At 37.7% G+C, this 22,434-nt stretch overlaps 1 protein-coding gene across 2 annotated transcripts in view; it reads right to left on the reverse strand.

Annotated features, from left to right (window-relative positions):
- The window catches only part of LOC135480084 (uncharacterized), a 33,974-nt gene extending 16,979 nt beyond the window's left edge, over window positions 1-16,995 (reverse strand). Inside the window, exons 1-2 of one of the 2 annotated variants that reach the window (XM_064759838.1) lie at window positions 16,646-16,995; window positions 14,687-15,375 (exon numbers count right to left, since the gene is read on the reverse strand). In XM_064759838.1, coding sequence (XP_064615908.1) covers window positions 14,687-14,869 — 183 coding nt within the window. In that variant the 5' untranslated portion in view covers window positions 14,870-15,375; window positions 16,646-16,995. Of the gene's footprint in view, window positions 1-14,686; window positions 15,376-16,555; window positions 16,583-16,645 lie in introns of those variants that run through there. The other variant, XM_064759839.1, reaches the window with a different exon arrangement.
- Window positions 16,996-22,434: the final 5,439 nt, after the last annotated feature.

Raw genomic sequence — 22,434 nt, forward strand, 5'->3', positions numbered from 1 at the left:
CTCGTGGGACCGCAGTCAACGAGACTCATGGGACCACAGTCAACGAGATTCGTGGAACTGCAGTCAATGAGACTCGTGGGGCCGCAGTCAATGAGACTCATGGGACCGCAATCAATGAGACTGGTGGGACCACAGTCAACGAGACTGGTGGGACCGCAGCCAACGAGACTGGTGGAACCGCAGTCAACGACTCGTGGAACGGCAGTCAATGAGACTCATGGGACCGCAGTCAATGAGACTCATGGGACCGCAGTCAATGAGACTCGTGGGACCGCAGTCAACGAGACTGGTGGGACCGCAGCCAACGAGACTGGTGGGACCGCAGTCAACAACTCGTGGAACGGCAGTCAATGAGACTCATGGGACCGCAGTCAACGAGACTGGTGGGACCGCAGTCAACGAGACTGGTGGGACCGCAGTCAACGAGACTGGTGGAACCGCCGCCAACGAGACTCATGGGACCGCAGTCAACGAGACTGGTGGGACCGCAGTCAATGAGACTCATGGGACCACAGTCAACGAGACTCATGTGACCGCAGTTAACGAGACTGGTGGGACCGCAGTCAACGAGACTGGTGGAACCGCCGCCAACAAGACTGATGGGACCGCAGTCAACGAGGCTGGTGGAACCGCAGTCAATGAGACCCATGTCCAGTGTTTGTTGGAGACCACTTGTCTTCTACTGATATGGCCTGCAATACTGTGCGTTAAACATGTAAAAGTTGGTCAGTATTCAACCTGCCAAAGGTCAATGGTTTACACTGGGCATTCCAGTTTCCTAGCTGCCATTCATCAGTATAGCAATGACCAAAAATCAATACAAAACTACTATGACATAACAAAGGGTTAAATCCTGAATATTGAATGTCCTTAATGCTCATACAAATTTTCAATTCCTCCAAGGAGCAGGTCATGAATGTGTGGTTAAGTGTCTTGCCTTATAATTACTAGCAGGGTGTTCAAAAAGGGCAAGTAGCAGGCTGCAGACAGCTTTCTACTGTCGTCCCCTTAGCAGGCTGCAGACAGGTGTTTATTGCTGTCCCTGTAGCCGCCTACTTTGAATATTCTTAGGGTTTAAATCAAAAGTAATTGTGACATGATTACTTTCAATTCAGCCACCTACTTTTGAACTCTGACCTCCTTCTACAATTCTAAATGAACTTAACCCTGACTAGGATACCTCAGGTCTGTGTTCAATATCCCATCCTAACTGTAAAGGGAATGTTTAACATTCCCTGGCTTTCTTCCACTGATAGGAAGTTTTCATGTTGTGTTGCATGAAGTTCCCCAGAGACCAATTTCCTGCCACCAAATATGAAGATACCACATATGGGAGAGTTCATTAGTAAAGTTTGGTGGTTTAATCTGGGCACTGCAACACTTCCTGGCATCAATGTGCACCAATCAACTATCCACAACAGGGTAGCCATCGTCAAATTTAAGCACCCAGTTGTGGCGGCTTTTCAAAGCAGCATTTCACTTCCTACTTGGCCTTTTCAGTTTCCCCATTGTTTTTACCATCACTTACTGTAAACAGGGTCATGACTTCCAATGCTGAATTTCAATGAAACAGACATTTGATGTATAGTGTACTTTCCAATGATAGATTTAGGCATCGGATGGTCGATTGAAAAGTAGCAGATTACTGCGAGATCTTGCGATATTTCTATTTGAAAAATGGTGGCCGTCTGAAATGAGAAAGTGACTTTATATAACTTATATGGTATATGATCTTTTCACTCATACGTCGGCCTACATCTAAAGGTTCAGTATCAACATAATGACCTCTTGATCATCATACCGATACAATCACCTTGGAGATAACAAGAACTGAGCTAAACTTGGAATACATATCTTCCATGCACATAACTTCTGTCTTTACAACATAGACTATGGCCCCTTATGGCCATGCAATATACATTTCGAATGTGCCCAGTGTAAGTCCAGTGACCACTTAGGTCACGTATGATTCTTTCTACAAACCTGTGTCCATTTTCACAAACCTTAATTGATCCATATGTACATTGTTACATCGATTCGAAAGTTTTCCCTGAAAAAGCTGAATAATGAACAATTTTGAGAAAGGTGCAAAACACTTTCATAGATAAATTACTTTCATGTAAATAAACATCACACTTTCAGGACATGGATGTATATTTCGGATCATTCAATAATTTTCATCTTTTTTCTAAATTCTAATTTATATTAAAACATTGAATTCCTGCTTTTTTTTAAAACTGTACTGCTCAGTCAGAAACCTAGCCATATTATATGACTGTACACTAATACCACAACCTTCTTGAATATAAAAGAGCCACTTTCAGTGCAACTTATGCACGTTTTTACTTTTATTTGGGAGACTTAACTTCTTGGTTAGATTGACCCATTTCAGGGCTTCACAAAAAGTATAATTTTATCAGTCTGAAGAATATGACTGAATAAACACCTTGCACACATGTGAAAAAGTTGAAGAAATACAATCAAATAATCCAGGGTGAGAGAGTTTGTCATTCACGGATTTATTTTTACATGTACTATCACACAATCGAAGGGTAATGGCTGCATGTAATTCATGAAAGAGGATGAAAAGGTAGGCTACATGTAAGATCTTTTAAATAACATCAGAGAAAAAATCACTGGGCTGTATAATTGAAGTAAATGATAAAAATGGGAACATTGTATTTACAAGATGTCATGACTCGCCAGCAAAAAGGGGATTTCCAGATATTAGTATACTGGGTACATTGAGATTCACCCAGCTAGTATAATATCCTGTCTAGCTGATTCATGCTTTGCACGCTCCAAACATTATGCTGTCTAAAACTTTCTTTACTTACTTAATATTTACTTTATTAGTTTTGAACCTAACTCATGGTTTGGTAACCTTTTCACATATGAAAGAACAATTTATACACATTTATAACTTGCTTTTGGAGACAAAACTCCAATGGTTGGATTGGCCAGTACCACAAAAAGTAAAAATGTTATCAGTCTACACAGAAAAATGCTTTCAGAACAATTACAGTGGACAGTTTATTTGATATTTCCAGATCCAAATATCAATAAACTGCTTTTGTTAAAATAGACTGCTTTCATCACGCAGTTCAAAAAATTTGCAAAGTCAGAATAGTTTACTATAGCACTTGAAATGCTCTTGGAAGACTACTAAAACCAAACTATTAAAGATATACAAGAGACATTGCTTTATATATATATATATATATATATATATATATATATATATATATATATATATATATATATACCTAACCGTGAGAAGTAAACAAGGAAACAATATTTTCCTTGTTTGTTTTCCAATATATATATAACAAAATACATATACAAGGTGTTGATGCCAGTATACATATACGGAGTCCTACGGTGTTGTAGCAAAGGTATGTCCCCAGGTGTGAAAAAGCCTTAATGAGGATCTAGGTGTGCATTTACAGGTAAATCGCCTCAGTGAAAAATCAACATTAGTAGTCACTCGACCATGACTCTGTTTTGACCTTTAGCTTTCTTCCAAATACAAACCAGACGTTTTGTTAACTTTGGCATGCCTATAAGCTTAACAGCTGAAACTTGACACTTTGTAGCTACTGTATTAGTAAAGCTGTGGGCAGTACTAGTACTGTACTGGCTACCACTAATTCGGTCCTTTCTGTTCAGAAAACATACCTGAAAGTAATTATTGGTTGTAATTTACAAGAATCTATCCAAATAATTCTGGTTCGGTCAAGCTGAAAATAATGTGATAATAATGTGAAAATAATGCACGCTGCAGCCAGATATTCAGGACTTGGTAATATTCACATATAATCATGAACATTCCTCAAAGGGCTCATGATTTATGTTTCTGTGGTGACAAGTAACTTGGAGTCTTGGAGTCTGTCTGTCTGTCTGTCTGTCTGTCAGTCAACAATATTTTTAACATGGGCCATTTAATTATTTATGGAGCTGAGAGCAAAACCTTATAATCAATGTTTTGTGTGATATCGCGGCTATTGCAAATTCACAGCACATATTCAGTGATCAGATGAGATCAACACAGCAATGAAAAAAAAAAGCCAATAAAATCTCCCATGCCCACCTCACAATTTTGTCATTTTTACCACTTCTTAGGTAAATTTAGAACTTCCTTATAAAAACATCTGTCACCATAAAAAGCAGGAATTCCTCCAATAAAAGAGGGAAAATATCATACCGTCATACAGCAAAAAACTCAGTTGATAAAAAAAAAAAATCAGTGGAACAGGTTAAAATTTTTAAACTGTGTTAAAATGTATTGTAGATACTGTAAAGGTGTTAGTGCAGTAGAGAGATCTTTGTACAGATTACTGCACACAGGCTATGTGCCAAAATTTGCATGGACACGTGTCCTTAAAAAACTTTATAACTCAATTAGGGACACCAGTGGCAAAAAGCTTTTGCTTTCCTGACTATTATAAAACATGAGAAGACTTTGATGCCTATATGTAGATGAACCAGCTATTATGCACCATATGTTTTATAACTCCGAAAAAAAAAACGCAGCTTTTGGCCGAATTTGTACGTCGATAAGGGAGCTATAACCACTGTGCGGTTGTTTACGAACTAGCAGCCAGAGAACTCCCAAAGGGAGATAACTGCTGTGGAATAAACGCAAGTGATTGGTGGATATTAAGATGAGATTGTGGGATATTACCTCGTGAACTCGTGGGATAATACTTTGTCAGCGTGACATTGCGTTCCTTGACCATCTCTTGACCAATGGAAGGGAAATTACCCTATGAGGTGTAAAAATAAATACAACAACCAGGCTTACCTGTATCAACTTAAACGGCCTTTCAGCACTGGTCAGTCAGATTAGGGTCCAGATTATCTACCTGTACCTATGTGAGTATTTGCACAGGTAAACAGCTGATTCAAGGAGAAACAGTTACACCGGTGTTATCATGTTATGATGATCAATAGCCCGTCCAACAGAATGAGACATCTCGAATATCCAAATGTACGTGTATGTGGGCCCACGCTCAAATTAGTATGCACGGGAAGAAGTTTGGGGATTGGTTTGTAGGTGAGTGACTAATTAGTTCACTGATAAAAGAATAGGTCAAACTTTTTTGGGACACTATGATCATGAATCTCTTTACAACTAAAACATGACAAGCCAATATAACACACCTATATGGAACAATTTATGTTATAACATACATATTTATAGTGTTGTTATTTTTCCACAGATCACAAGTTTTCACAGATCACAATTTGTATGCTTAATTATCAATAAACAAGATCATCATGGAAAACGTTCTGTCTTGTCACTCTGCAGTGGTAAGATTTCAGCATCAGTCACCCATACAATAAAACAATTCCTTCACCCATTTATCTCTTGCACTCCGGCCGTACATGGGGAGGTCTGACAGCAACCTGCAGATGGTCGTGGGTTTCCCCCAGGCTCTGCTGGGTTTCCTCCAACCATAATGCTGGCCGCTGTCATATAAGTGAAATATTCTTGAGTACTGTGTAAAACGCCATTTTAACTAGATAAATACATAAATCCTAGTAAACAAAGTTAAACTTTTTTTCTAATGCAATCCCCAGTATCACTGTATTTTGGTATGTACAAGTACATGGTTTATCTATACATTGTAGTATAATTTCATAATACCATTGTATACCGCTTAGCAGATACATTCTTAAAAAGTACACTATTTGACTTTTTTTAACAAATTTATAAGAAAAACCTTTGAATCAGCTAGCTCCCTTGCTGAACGCCACAAAAGAGTGTTGAATTCATTGTACTGTGGCCTATATCTCTATTTGTGAAATACCATCCACCCATAAATGGTTGTATCTTTATATTCACTAGGGTTGTGATAAAACTGGGTAATAATAGAGCCTCTCTAAGAGGTCCTGCTTGGGTAAACTAACCCGGACAAAAGATGTAACGCCCTTTTATAAACACACTGTAGGTGAACAAAAAATGAATACACAGGAAAAAACTAACATGATAGTAAATATGAGTTAAGTTGTGAAAAACACAAATCTCACGGCATGTATATTGCCCACGTACTCTCCCATTCCACCATTGCATTCAGTATTTTTCTTGCTTCAGCGGAGCACAAATTGGATATCAGCACTGAACAAATGCTGTCTTAGTTTTACCCTTAAATGACAGCTAATTATATTGAACATATTTCCTGGTAAACAAAGAAGTAAATTAAGAAATTAATTTGTTTTTTTTTTTGAATGGAAATAAACTTCAATGTTTGCATCAACACTACCTGGACTCAGGATACTAAAACCACACACTGAAGTTGTATGTTGGATGATAATGGAAGTATAATTAATGTATAATTAATCAAATTGCACATTTTAAGAAAAAGAGTTGGACAATAGCATATTAAACACAACTGACTGTTTTTCTTTAATGGCTTAATTTACGAGTGGAAAAAATAATTTCTGTAACTGTAATTAATCCAAAAAAGTCAAAAGTAATTGACTACAATTACTGAATACTGGAGTCAGAATGCTTGATACAAACAATTAGTACATTAATTATGTTATTTAATAACTTTGATACAGCTTTCTTAATTATATAAATTCAGTTCAACCAAGAATAATTCATAATTTATTTTAAATACCTACATTCCGCAAATGACTACGAACTAACTGAAGATTTGCATATTTACATCTACTGTTCAGTAGAAGTGAATGTTGATGATTAATTAAAAAGGAATTAATATTCTCTAATTTTCGCTTTCATATTAACCAAAGCGAATGAAAATATGAACACTGTTTGTACTGCCTGACTCATCCATGCTATATTTGTACAATGCACTTCTGCAACACCTATTTTAAATTAATTTTACAATGGACTGGCTAAAATATGGTGATAAAATCATGGAGTATTGCTAAATAGACATCTTATTTTACAACACTTCTGGAAACATAAATCAAATAAAAGACTATTAATGGTAAAGTCAAGTTTTGAAGTGAGTCTATCGCAGAAAAAGTATATAAAAGATGTCGGTTTCATATTTTGCTGTGAAAAAGATCTGGATAAAGCTGTCACCCTTGCATCAGGCCAAAATATATCTTCAATGGCAATATTTAAACCATGTCCTTTTAGTACAAGGTTAGATTATACCAGATGAAGGAAAAAAGGTCAGACCTGCTTACATTATGCACATGAACTGATGGACTGGACCACTGATGGAACACGCAAGCTCTACAGTTTCTGAGTCAGAGGTACTTTCTATCTCCTCAATTATACAGGTTTGACAGGTCAGTGACGTGTGTTATGTGACAATGACTTCAGGCAATGACTGGGTTTCTATGCACACTTACAAAAAAGTGTCGTGTATGTCAAACAAAAACCAAATTATTTCTGAAGATTTCAGACATATGTCACACCCATACTGTACCATGTATCAGCTAGGGTTAATGCGCTGGCCCAGCTTTATGACAACGCTAAACATAATGCATTCTTGCTGACCAGAAAATGCAGCTGTCCTAATATAGAGGTGTTTTCATGTGCACTTGATTCATCTGTAAATCTATTAAATGTGGACATTTACTCTTATTATTGTGTCATTTCAGGTAATTTAACTAGACATATACCACATACATGTGTCAGGTAATTCCATACAGGGCTTCAACATACAATATCTTAATCAATTACATGTGTTTACTGTATGTGTAAGGTTATGAATTTCACTAAAATTGTGATATATGCATGAGCATGCAGCCGAGAGAAAAATATTTATTGAAGGTGTATCTGTCTTAAACGCCATTCTGTGAAGTTTTAAAATCTTTGAACAACATCGTTATACATGTTCATAGGATACCAATTTTCATTCCATCATTAAATGATTCAACTGCATTTTAAATTCCTGCATTATTCTTTTATCCAACTGCACATTTGAACCTTAATGTCTCTGTAACAGTTTTTTGTATGTAGTTTCAGGTAATCTAAGGGGAAATATACACATGATGTGGCCATAGCTATGCATACAGTGGGACAGACTGCCTGACGTAAGACTGAGCACCTGGGAGAAGAGCCACCTGGTCCTATAGACCACTTTGAGGTATGGCAGCCAGGTGATTGGCGAGTAATGCTACTCACATACACTTGTACTACTTTATGAACCGTATCTTAAAGAGGCCGTGTCTGGCCATTAGCCTATGGTAATAATAATCATCCAAGGTTGCTTCTCTACTTGTTTCAATATTCTGTTCCACTGAACTGCCCGATATCATGAAATGCTTCTCTACTTGTTTCAATATTCTGTTCCACTGAGGTATGGCAGTCAGGTGATTGGCAAGTAATGCTACTCACATACACATGTACTACTTTATGAACCGTATCTTAAAGAGGCCGTGTCTGGCCATTAGCCTATGGTAATAATAATCATCCAAGGTTGCTTCTCTACTTGTTTCAATATTCTGTTCCACTGAACTGCCCGATATCATGAAATGCTTGTCTACATGTTTCAATATTCTGTTCCACTGAACTGCCTGATGTCATGAAATGCTTCTCTACTTGTTTCCGTATTCTGTTCCACTGAACTGCCCGATATCATGAAATGCTTCTCTACATATTTCAGTATTCTCTTCCAATGAACTGTCTGATATCATGAAATGCTTCTCTACTTGTTTCAGTATTCTGTTTTACTGAACTGCCTGATGTCATGAAGTGCTTCTCTACTTGTTTCCGTATTCTGTTCCACTGAACTGCCCAATATCATGAAATGCTTCTCTACTTGTTTCAATATTCTGTTCCACTGAACTGTCTGATGTCATGAAATGCCTCTCTACTTGTTTCAGTATTCTGTTCCACTGAACTGTCTGATATCATGAAATGCTTCTCTACATGTTTCAATATTCTCTTCCAATGAACTGCCTGATATCATGAAATCCTTCTCCACATGTTTCAATATTCTCTTCCAATGAACTGCTTGATATCATGAAATGCTTCTCCACTTTTTTTTCAATATTCTGTTCCACTGAACCGCCCGATATCATGAAATGCTTCTCTACTTGTTTCAGTATTCTGTTCCACTGAACCGCCTGATGTCATGAAATGCTTCTCTACTTCTTTCAATATTCTGTTCCACTGAACCGCCCGATAGCATGAAATGCTTCTCTACTTGTTTCAGTATTCTGTTCCACTGAACTGCCCGATATCATGAAATGCTTCTCTACTTGTTTCAACATTCTGTTCCAGTGAACTGCTTGATATCATGAAATTTCCTTGAAATTATTTCATGTTGTTTGGAAAGTGGCTTCAACAATAACTTAAAGTATTATTCTTTATTATTATTATTTATTATTTATAAACCTGCACTTTCTGTGTATACAGCACTAAGATTCTAGAGCTAGATACAACCACTGGATATTAAACTGTAATATAATTGGTCATATTTGAAAACAAATGGTTTTTGTTTTGTTTTTTTCTTTTCAGGTGCAAATCAGCATCATGAACATGTACATGAGCTCAAAATTAAAATGTAAGTTTTTTATTCAGTCATTCTGCAGTAGAAAGATTTCAGCATCAGTCTCTACACACATAATAATACAGTTTTTTCACCTTTTATCTCTTGCAAATTTATACATTATTTTAAGTTATGAATTCTTTACATCCAAGGCTACTAGCCTTATAATCAAGCCAATCAACCAGTCAGGATTTGAGAGTCTTGTACTTGGTATTTTTATAACCATGCAAACACACAAAAACTGAAGAAAAAAAAAGGCAAGCGAAGCAAGCGAAAACAGCAATAGTTGGATGTGAACCTACTATCCTGTATTTAAACATGTAAATATGACATAACTATCATGCACAGATGAGACTAATTATACCTTCAAAATTTACATTCCAATTTAGTTTTCATTCAGATTCATGAATATGACACAAAAACTAAGACAAAAATTTGACACATGAAACACAAACTTAGGAATTTAGCTGCAAAGAGTAGCTAATTTTCTCTCTCTTCGTTTTTTGTTTGTGCCTTCACATACAGCAACAGGTATGAAATGCGGATCAATCATATCACCCGCTATTTTTAATTAAACGGAATAAATGCATCATAATTATGTTTACAGTAGCCACACAGACATCTTACTCTTAGAGACAAAAAATAGTTATAAACATAATTAAAAGAATCTGACCCAGATATGTCAAATATTCCTGTAAAAGATCAATGATGGCATACTGGCCATCCCCACGGGACAGTATGTACTCTGTGCTACCATGGCAACTGTTGTCTGCACTCAACTGTCACGAACAGCAGTTTTCATCAATGTTGATCAGTAGCACTTAAGATCTGAATCAAACTGATCAGCGTATGTTTTAATGTATTCAGATAATTTCTGTTTGTACAGAAGATCCTGTGATTGATCAATAATTATCAGGCACATTTTAACAAGTACAACAGATATGCTCAGTATTTGGATATTCCAACCAACCCACCAATAAAGAGCCCACGCTCTAAAGCTTTTATCCGCATCCTGATTGAACGTTTTCTCCATTTTAATTTCTTTGTAGTTCTTAGCGTTTTCATTCGGTTTCTGTTTATCAGGCTAAAATTAGCAAAGCTTGTTGTCTCAGTTCAGCAATGTAAAAGAAAAAGTGTCCATGCATTCAACTTGACCATGAGAATCTTTCAAGGTAAAAAAGTTGCAGAAACTTACAACAGAGAAAATTTTTGCTAGTGCATTATGGCTGCTAATTAATCAAACCAATAAGATAAACCTGGAGATTTTCATAATTAAAAATAACGATAAGTATTCTGGGTAAGACTATAAAGCCATGAGATAGCTGTTAATTATTGCAGACATACAGCAGGTAAATCCCAACCTACTGCTGATGGCAAATGAATTACAGGTGTGGCTGGTTTTGACCAGGTGTGCTGTAAAACTATCTGACTATAATACCACTGAATACTTATCTCTATATACTTATCTCTAGGATGACTGATGGCAATTTTTACAGTACTGTGACCTAAGTCGGCTGATAATGAATTCTAGATTCATCTACAGTTTATAATGCCTACAGAGTTCACGTAAGGATGCAATATTAATGCAATGTATGCAGACCCCATTACAGGTAGCATCTACAGTAAGCTGACCGCGTGATGTCCAAGCTAATTTTAGTTGTTCATATTTCGGACGATTATCTACTTCAAAAGGACATACAAATTAACAAATTGCATGAATATTGCATCTAACCCTTTAACAGGTCCACAGGTACACATTTCTGTGTAGGCTGTCAAAATTCTCTTACTTGAAAACAGGTACTTGCAAAAAATCAAACTACTCTCACAATGAACACTTTTAGGTACAGCATTTTTATAAATTGTTTTCAATTTCTGTTTCCTATCTGGGTATACCATCCCACACATTTTAGTCTGCTTGAGTTAAATAGCTTTATTCAGCTGAGCTAAACATACACTATATATCCACATATCAATATTCATATATCAGGCCATATTTCAAGATATATTTATGGCCATAACTGGACTGATCAAATCTCCAAAAAAGGACTCAAAATATGATTTTGATTTTCAATTCACATAAATTTATTTAAAATCTCTTTTTCCTTTTCATCAGACGGGGAAAAAAAGACGGAATTTCCTACCAAGCAACCCTATTATTTCTGATAGCTAGGATCAAGTTATGCCAAACAATGGACAGTTTTAAGGATAGCCTGAGTCTAGTCAATACCAGGTAGGTTGTTACAAGAAAGTCAGTCAGCAGAAAAATGTAGGTCCTTACAAAGTGCGTCATCAACTATAGGTAAGCCTTTGTGAGGATCGATCTTCGGTAACATTTTTTCCGTCAGTCTTTTTCATTGTGTGGCTTCCCATTAGCGCAGTGTTTACCCATGCGGTCGTGATCGTGGGCGATTCAAGTATTTTCTGTCTAAAGCCGATAAACCTGTACCAACAGACTCTCCAGTATCTCACTGCTATTATTATGACTGAAATTCCATTGCAGCTGCTTTGCATGCATTTATATTTTTGTATTCAGCATCACCCATATCAGATAATATACCGGGACAATTCTTTATTTTTAGAAAACAAAAATAGGTCTTATCTACACCTAATTACTGACTAGAATAATCAGAAAGATTGTAAAGCTAGCTAGAACATAATGCTGTATATACATGTATTTTAAAATCCCCTGTAGAAGTCCGATGCTTTCGTGTAAGAGCTCTCCTTCGTGACCTTGTCCAATCATGCATTGCATAATAACTTTCGAAGCATTCATGACCTCTTTTGTCATTAAGCTTACACAGACACATACATCCGCATGAAGTCATGCTATATATATATAAAAATATATATATATATATATATATATATATATATATATTTCCTCAGTAAATAAATATATCCTTACAACATAAACAAAACTAAGAAATCTGACGTCATTTGAATTGACAATACAATCTTCTCTTCACAATTTTTTACAATGAACCATGGTCCAGTGAGAGTCTGATTAGTAGAGAAAGGATTTAAATATAATACAATAAATATAGGATTTAAATATTAAATATAATATAATTTTAAATATAATTTAAAACCTTTCTGGGCACTGGCCATTCCATCTTTTATATCATTTTTAAAGGAGTGGGATATTTTTAAATAAATCATGTAAATTATATACTGTTTAGATCCGTGTTTCCTGCTTCACTCAACAGGAACTGATCAAGTGAGAATTTTGTTTGATTATGAGAGTTCTGTAATAATGAATCTTTTTCAGGTTTCTATAAAAGGTATGTGCAGCTTAATGATTTTCAATTGGGAAAGTCTTTCAACATCAACTGCATTATGTAATGCAATTTTTTAATCCTCAGTTTTAGAGAAAATAACTTATGTAATTCTCTATGCAATTGCATTAGTTAGTGCATTTAGGTATATAGATATCCATGTATTTTTGGAGTCCATATTATTTTACATGAATATTCATTGTGTTAGGAGCAACTCCTTAAAGTACATATTCTCACTCTTGATTTAGATTCCGTAATATACACATGTGAATTTACTTCCAAAATTTACATATTTATTTTTCCATAAAGTGGCATGACATGAACTTAAATTAAAGTAGCTTAACTGGTATTTTCCATAAACATGTACATTATATACATTACTGTAATCCAAAAACATTGTGCAATGTACTGCAAATACCCCCTGACTATTATTACAAGATAATGGATGCTTGACTGACCCAGTCACCTTGAAAACAAAGTCAAGGTCAATAAAGAACCATTAATAGGGTTCTTCGAGATCTGCATGATTATAGGTGCCGTTTGATGAAAATTCCTTACAGTCCTCAAATGATATCTGGTTTACAAGCCTATCACAAAATGTTAGTAAATGACCTTGAAAACCTTTGTCAAGGTCAGAGAAAAAAAGTGTACATTTGGCATGAGTTTGATAAACCTGGCTATAAACATTTAAGAGATAATTTGTTTAATTTGTGGGTTTTCCCCAGCACTCTACCCAGTTTCCTCCCATCATAATGATGGCCACCATTGTATAAGTGAAATATTGTTGGGTATGGCGTAAAATACCAATCAAATAAATAAATAAATATGGAATTTTGGTTAAGGCTAACTATTTATTACATACGATAGCAAATGTATATGTTATAAGCACCCTTAATGATGTACCGTACAGGGAACATAATGGTACGAAATCTGTTCACTGTAAACAATTTCATTCTGGAATGGAGAAGACCTGTTTTGGGACCTATAACCCCAAAGAAAATATTACACAAATCACCATTTTAAGATCATGAAGATATCCTGACTTGGACAGCTTAGTAATATGCAAAACAGATTAAAAGATCATTGGTTGCTGCATATCTGTAATATTTCTAACACTTACATATTTGTATTGTGGCATGAAGGTTGACTGTGAATATCATTTCACTGAGAAGCTTCAACAATCATCATTTTAAACATCCTGTATTATTTTATGTTCTACATACTTCTACATTATACAGAACACAAATGTCTGTGTATATACTGGAAAACTCAAAAGGCATTCCAGACAACTCTACCATATAATAAATACATGTAGGTCTATGCAGTAACCAAAGTTCAGGTAGGAATCAGTCAAAAGAATGCAAACACCAAAAAGGTCTTCTTATAGAGTTAACATACATGCACCATTAAGATTGTCTAACACAGATTACAATTTATTTATTTATTTGATTGGTGTTTTACACCGTACTCAAGAATATTTCACTCATACGACAGCAGCCAGCAATCTGGTGGGCAGAAACCGGGCAGAGCCCGGCAGACACCCACGACCATCCGCAGGTTGCTGCCAGACCTTCTCACTTACGGACGGAGAGGAAGCCAGCATGAGCTGCACTTGAACTCACAGCGACCGCATTGGTGAGAGTCTCCTGGGTCTTTACGCTGTGTTAGCGGACTAACCAACTGAGTCACGAGAGGCCTCCTTCACACACAGACTATGAGGAAATTAGCTAGGCCACCACAGACTTTTGTTGTAGTTGGCTGAATTCAAAAGACAAAAAACTTAAGATACATTTTTGCACAATACAATTACCGTATATGACATAGCTCATGTTAAACAAGCAATTATTCAAAATGATTTAGGGATGACTTGATATTGCCCCAATAAAAAAAAATCATCAAAAACCTTTCGATGAAAAAAAATAGTGAACTTACCTGTTCTCTCGACTTTTCCTGTCCGTTTTGCTTTTCCATGGCGACCGTGTCATGTTTCGCGTCGTCTGCCTTGTCATGCTCGACGGTAGTCGACGTTACAGGGTCTTTGATGTCGACAGCAACTGCCGCTATTAAATTCTCCTGAACGACACTATCAGCTTGTGTGGCCATTTTTATTTTCATCCACTGGCCTCTATTTTTGTTCTCTTTACGACACAACTTGCGCTACTATATAGCTAAATTATAATAGGTGTTATGATGAGTCCACCTGCCGACTACGCGGAAGAAATCCAGCGGGAAAATGTGCACATTCCATTTCCGGTTACGTATTCCAATTCGTCTCATGCGGCAAAATGGGCACACAATATGAAAGGCTCACGTAGTTGTTATTTACACTTTTTCACATCTCCCGAATCTGGTACTCATAAGGTCTGCCTGTGCCACGCAACTCTGGCATGTTGAATCAAGTCTTGTGTTTTTGTCAGCAGATCGGCCCGTCTCAAACCTTGTGCTAAAAGCAAAGCCGTACAAGTTGAAGTGCACAACTATTCTCTCATTTCCCGCACGCTTTCACTTGTGTGCCCGTCTTCTATCTTTAGAGTGTTTACATTTCGGCTTGCTATTTCTTTAGCTCGTCACACACTGACGTCTTGCGGTAAAAGAATCCCTCCCAAATCCGTCCAAATTGACTGAAAAGACAAAGATTTGCTTAGGCAAGGCCGTGACGGTTTTTTTCCCCCGTTTTAAGCCGATTAGCGAGGGCGGACTTCGTGCGATACGAAAGTAACACATCAAGTCCAACGGTGCGGTTACACTAAGCCTATGTAACGCACACAATACGTTAGCCCCGAGTCCCCCGCCAAATTGAACTCAATACCGAATCAGCGATCGTAATTCCCCACTTTAAGCCCATATCTGATAATCGCCCATAATACTTACAAAAGGCTTGTTCAGCTCCTCGTTGTTAGAACGAGAGGCTTTAATGGGACAGTTATGTTATGGGGGTGTTGGGCGGAAATGGCAGCTTGTACACTGTTCGCATATAAAACATGCAGTGAACCAACAGAGCCGATTTACATTTTATTTTTATATTCAAATCTTGCTACACGATTTCGAATCTATATAGGCCTTTCAAATTATGTTTTACGTACCGACGAAACATTATCAATCTTCAAAACACCCCGTGTGCATGTAAGTCAAATTACGCTAAAAGTGCATGCTCATTAGTTGCCTACCCGATGTATTTATTTATTTATTTATTTATTTGCTTGGTGTTTTACGCCGTACTCAAGAATATTTCACTTATACGACGGCTGCCAGCTTTATTGCGGCAGGAAATCAACGACCATCCACATGTTCTTACACGATGTAGGCTACGTAATCAACAGTACGCTGTATGTGACTAAATAAATAACGACGAAATTAACAAGAGACAAGTTTAGAGTTAATAACGAGTACCAACATAAGTCTACCGTACATTCAAATTTAGATAGAGCACTTAATTAGAGTTTGCCCATAACAGCGATATCAACGATCATTGTTCTGGGTAATCTATTTATCTACCTCTCTTGAAATCAAATTAAATGCTTGCAACCACTCACTGGATTATAGGAATGATATATTTTGCCACCACAATATATGGGTTAATGACTTGGAAGTCAAACTGTGGAAACCTGGGTTATACATATATGGGAGCTTAAGAACAGCTCGGTATATAGGCCTATACAGGTAAATTTACCCCACGTGCGGAGGTCTTTAAATAGGTATGCAATCATCTACAGGTGAAGTGTAAGATTAAACCTGGCTCTCCTGAGATAATCCTATAAAACGAAGAACTGGGTCCATTCTTGACTAAGAGTGAGGACATACCTGGCTACCTGACCGATTATTGCCATCTCCCGTGCTGACAGCTTCGATATCGTGTTTACCTGGATAAATTATACCTATATCTATACCTACCTTATACCTGGTGAAGTCTTATCTCGGTGTGTGCTGGGGAAAGACGGCACGACCCAGCCATCACAGCGGTGGGATCCTTTGTCAGGTACCCCGCGTCTGTCTTAATGCTAAGTCAGTCAGGCCTTATATCATGTGTAGAGGAGAAATCTCCCTTAGTTATAATACTCCTTCGCTCACAACACTGGAGATAGCGCCTGTATGTACAATATACCAAGCTATAGCTACTGTTCTCGTATTGCCATTAACCGAGGGCCCTGATAATGCCAGGCTGACAATACCTTGCCGTTCAGTGCCTGGATATCATGCCTTTACCTGACAACCGTGTGTTCAATCAAGCCGAGATGCTCGGCTAAGGCCAACACCACGAGGTCTCGTGACGTCAGCAGCCGGCGGATATATTGTTGCGCGGAGCTTTTCATTTGCGCGAACTAGTGTTACGCCTTATTTCTTTTTTTTTTATTTATTTATTTATTTATTTTTATTCCTCTGGCGCAAGTGTAGTTGATCGCGTGCCGGAGTCTTTAAAAGTCCACTAACGCAACAAATTCGCCATACACGTTTTTACGGCAACGTAGCCCCATATATGCATCACAGTTTTTTTGTTTGTTTGCTGTACAAGTGTTGTTTTGCTTTGTTTTTCTTCTTTATGTAACGCCATCTGCTCGTCACAGTGAAATGAACAAAGCCTCGGGCCATATACGGAAAAATCAATACAATATTGAGTCATGCACGTGAAAACACACCATATATTTTCCTGTTTACTGTGCACGTCAAAGGCTAGTATTTTACTACCGTCCAGTAAAACACCTGTATGTCACATACCACGCATACCGATCCTGTCTGCTTGCGGCAGCCGTTGACAAACGATAAAATGTTTTTGCGAAGTTATAGGCTCTTCTCAACAAAAGAACTTTTGCATTGCATTTCCATGAGACGGTCAATATAGAGATCTTATTTTACATTTCCAGGTTAATGTTTGATCTATACTTAGTCCCTGTACTTTTTTTTCTTTTCTTTTCTTTTCTTTGTCTTGTATTTTGACATGCATGTATCCATTATTTCGTTTTATCCTGATACACGAGCTCTCGTTCAGAATATCACGACCATACAATGATTTCTAGGTTTAACGAGCCAGTGCCATATATCATTATAACATCTAAATTACTGTTAAATACTGCCTAGTTTCCAGACAATATTTTATTTATTTGATTTGTCATAATTTGATGGGTGTTTAACGACGTATTCAAGAATTTTTCTTTGAGACTCATAAATGGAACAATTAGGGCAGTCAGGTTTATGGGTGGAGGAAACCGGGGTCTGGTACTTGATAAATCTCTTGACGAGATCTGGATTCGAATTCGCGACCGTACTCATTACAGGAAAGCAAGCGTCCGGATAGATTTATTTGATTTATTTTATTGGTGTTTTACGCCGTACTCAAGAGTATTTCACTTATACGACGGCGGCCATGCAGCATTATGGTGGGAGGAAACCACGACCATCAGCAGGTAGCTGACAAAACCTTTCCACGCACGACCGGAGTCTTCCACATAGATTTATTTATTTATTTCATTGGTGTTTTACACCGTACTCCCTTCTTCAAGCATGACAACACACACTTGTTCACACTTTCTTCAGAGTAACTAACCAAAGGGCCGTGGTTTACACCCGACAACAGTGTATGAGCGAAAAATTCTTCAATACGGCATTAAATAACAATCAAAAACAAGCAATAGTCTATCAAAATACCGTACAGGACCCCAAGTTTTTTGGCGGAAATTCTAGCCGGAAATGGATGAAAACAAATTCCTTTCAGCCGGTATTGAACCATTCATCTTTCCTATAAGGGCAGAAAAGCACTGTATCCCAATTTGAAACCGCATGCAATCAGCCTACAGGAACACTCGAGAATCTATTTTCATAGCCACAGTTTTTTTTCTATCAAGGCTATATTAAGAACTATATTCATAACGGTTTTCCATCTAGGATTTGCCTCGAGCAAAGGATCTGGAAAATGGCAATCTTTGACAAGAAAATTCCATTATTGGACTACGTTCAAATTATCCTGTCTCTGCACACCAGCCTACAGTCCTCTCCCACGCCACCCGAATCCCACACAGTGAGAGTGTACTTATGAACAGACAGCAAACCCAAATGCCTCACCCCGCCCCAATCCCCCCCCCTCCCCCCACCCAACTCCCACACACACCCCAGTTACAAACTTACAATCTGTTAAACAGTCCCATGTCTTTAACCTTACGAATGATGAACGCGCAGCTCTGATTGGCTGAAGAAGAATCCCACACTGAACACAGTCATCAGACCATTATTGCCTTCGCTAAGGAGTTTTTCTGTTTTTTGCTGGCGTTTATTTGTCTCTTCATCCGTGCCTGTCTCCATCCATTCGCATAGAAAGACCCCTGCGTCTTCCCAACATCATTGATAATTGTTGACTGCTTCTCTTGGTATGAACCCGTCTTAGTTTCATACTTTAGAGTGTACTTTCTTAGTTCTCTGGTAGTTTGTGTTGAACCATAGAGATATATACCCACATTGTTAAACGTTGCTTTGGGAATTGGCCATACGGTTATTGACCTGGAAAGTCCACTTTGGTTGACGGCTGGTAAACAAATGTATGTTTTGACGCCTGGTCTCAATACCTGTATAAATGTACACTCATAATATCAGTGGCCTATCTCATCATTCTTAATGGACGGGATAGCGCATTGATATGATGAGTGTAATACCACTATACGGCAAAATTAACTTGTGCATTTATTTGGATGCTATTTTGTTCACAACTCGGCCTTGGGCCAAGAACCATTCCATTACATGTTGTGTTGATCGGGGTCCAAGAATATTTTAAGCTAATCTTCTTTATGAAAAGATAGGAAACACATGCATGGTTTTCTTTTAAACTTGTAATAGTGTCTATAGCCGAGTTTGAGTCCCATACGTTGAACGCATGATGCTGGCTATCGGAATCGGCCGAGCTTTATAGTGAGGGAATTTGTACTTCATCAATGACCTGCCAGCATTATGGTGGGAGGAAAGCGCGTCAAGCCCGGGGAAAACAGACGACCATCCTCAGGTTTCAATAGCAGGAGCATTAGATCTGTGAGTACCTTCTAGTTTATTTATTTAATTGGTGTAAACGCCACACTCAAGATTGTTTCACTTATATGACCGCGGTCGAATTGATTGGTGTAGGAACCCTGAGGAAACCTTGTGCCTTGAGGTACCTAACAAACCTCCTGGCTTAAAACCTAACTACCAATATGGCTGATCTTACTTGCGTGATTTCATTGGTCAGGAATCAACTACCTGTGACGAGAACAATGTTAGCACCTGTATAGCACCGTGGTATACTTAAGCTAATTAAATGATGACGTCAACGGTAATAGTTGTTAAAAACAACTTTGTTGGGAATAAATGGGTGCTAAGCTGGTCCCGCGTTCCCAGTATATTCATAACTGGCGTCATTTCCGAATATTCCCGACCACTGACGGGAATTTTTCTGATTGTCATCAAAACCATACTCTTCGTTTTATAGCACCTTTTCATGTTTTAATTTTTCATAATTCATTTCTTCTTTGGTCTGCCCTTATTAGTCAATATTTTTGTGTTATTTTGCTTTCAAGACTACCATGCTATCTGCCCTAAACTACATTGTTCCAATTTTAGAGCACTCCGCTGTTTTGAATTTAACACTAAGTCTGACTTAGGTTTGAAACAACTTTGTGTTCCTGGAGCCAGACTAGGAAGTGTGTCACATATATATGTATACCTTACGTGTGCACATGTGTATTTTGCATTTCTTTGACCTTACCTCGCTTAAGCCATGGTGCTAAGGGATCTGTAATTTGCTTCTTTTTAAGCATTTGCTCTCCAAACATTAATCTCATAATTTTAACATAAAGTCTGTTGTCTGAGTGATGCTGGAATGTATTCTGCTATTGCCGAAGATTGTTCTGTTAAATATAACACAAAGACATTCTATTAATTCAACATAAGGATTATATGAGACTAACAGGATATTATGTTGAATATGACAAAATATTTTGTTATTATAACAGAATACATTCTAGCATCACTCAGACAACAGTCTATTAAACTCTGTTAAAATTAACAGATAAGTTTTTTGAGTGTACATGAACAATTGAAATGAAACCTTAACTGAGGTACCAGTATATGTAAGTTGACAAGAGGCCGTGTTTCGCGGGTTACGCGTGACCATTTGTCAAATGTCACACTGCCGTCGCTGCTCTGGTCTCTGTATGCTGTATGTTTTTTTTTTTTTGTATCGAACTCGTGCACCGAACATATGCCCCCCGGGCGATCGTGTCTATATAGGTGTAATCCTAACGTCAGGTGACCTGGTCTCGTGACATGCCCTCGGCCTGCTCAGTCACCCTCAAACATCCACCTCAGTACACTAAACAACCATCTGATATACACTGTCTGTGCGGTCAGGGCGTTCCCACGGCTGACCCGGGCAGTGATAAATGATCTCCCCCATAATGACACTTATATGCCCCTCTTCCGGGGGCAACTTCCGCGGCCACGGGGCACGGGAAGGTTTAGTCTTCAGTGCTGTATGTAAACAGCTATTGTTAAAATGTACAGCATGCAGTCCAGCCGTTAAGATGTGTGCATGTTTTTTTTTCTTTTCTTTTTCCACTAATGACCTTTTCCACGAACGGAAAACCGTTATCAGTCAGGATAATCACCCATCAATCAATTTGATGTATAACTTAATCAGTCACGAACGACATCATTTGTCACGCTGGACTGTGGTGCATATTTATATTTTCTAATAGTACAGCGCTAAACCAGTTTTAATACTCAAAACTTTGGCAAAACCTACATGTGTGTACAGAGGGGGCCAAACACATTACATCCAATTTCTTCCAGAGTACAATTCTTCAGGGAAAGGATTTAACGAATAACTTTTCGAGGGAATCTGCGTTTACACAGTGTAATTCTTCAACCTTTTCGCATGCTAGCAAGGTGTTTAGTCGAGCATATTCTGAGGGCATTAGTTTGTATACACTGATAAAATTATACTTTTTGTGAAGACTTGAAATTGGCCAATCCAACCGATGTAGTTTTGTCTCCAAAATAAAATTAAAAATGTGCATAACTTGCGCTGAAAGTTGCCCTTCAACATGTTGAAAAGAACTTGTCGAATTCTTCAAATGGTATGGCACTGTCTTATATTCTTTCAATTACAGTTGAATTGAACGATTCCATACGAACACTCGCGCTTCATAGACATGACACATGTGCATGTACAAATGGCGTCCCGTGCCTGATCAAGCTTCGCGAAGAACGCCGATTCTATACGAGAACTCGCGCTCCATAGACATGACATAGATGTGTATGTACAAATGGCGTCTGATCAGTCTACGTAAAGAACGCCGGGCAAGTTATTCATAATCGAAAAATTCCCAAAGAATCGTATTTCAGCATTTCTAAAAATAAACATCCATATTTGGAGATATTGGTAAGGTACTGGGTTTCCTTTACGTTAGACAACATTTGAAATGAACAATTTCTGATTTTCTGACATTTTTTATACACTATATTTCATTATGTTCAACTTGATGATCTCCATTTATAGCTTGTTATGCGTAAATCTTTCCCGCCTAAAGTAATTCGGGTCCAAAAAGAAGGATGCCATTATGTCATTCATCCAGAAGGAAGGATACTCTTCCTAAAAGAAAGATGCGATTATACCATCCATCAATAAAGTAGGATGCCATTATGCCATTCATCCAGAAATAAGA

The sequence above is a fragment of the Liolophura sinensis genome, chromosome 13 (genome assembly GCF_032854445.1).
Source record: "Liolophura sinensis isolate JHLJ2023 chromosome 13, CUHK_Ljap_v2, whole genome shotgun sequence".
NCBI lineage: Eukaryota > Metazoa > Mollusca > Polyplacophora > Chitonida > Chitonidae > Liolophura > Liolophura sinensis.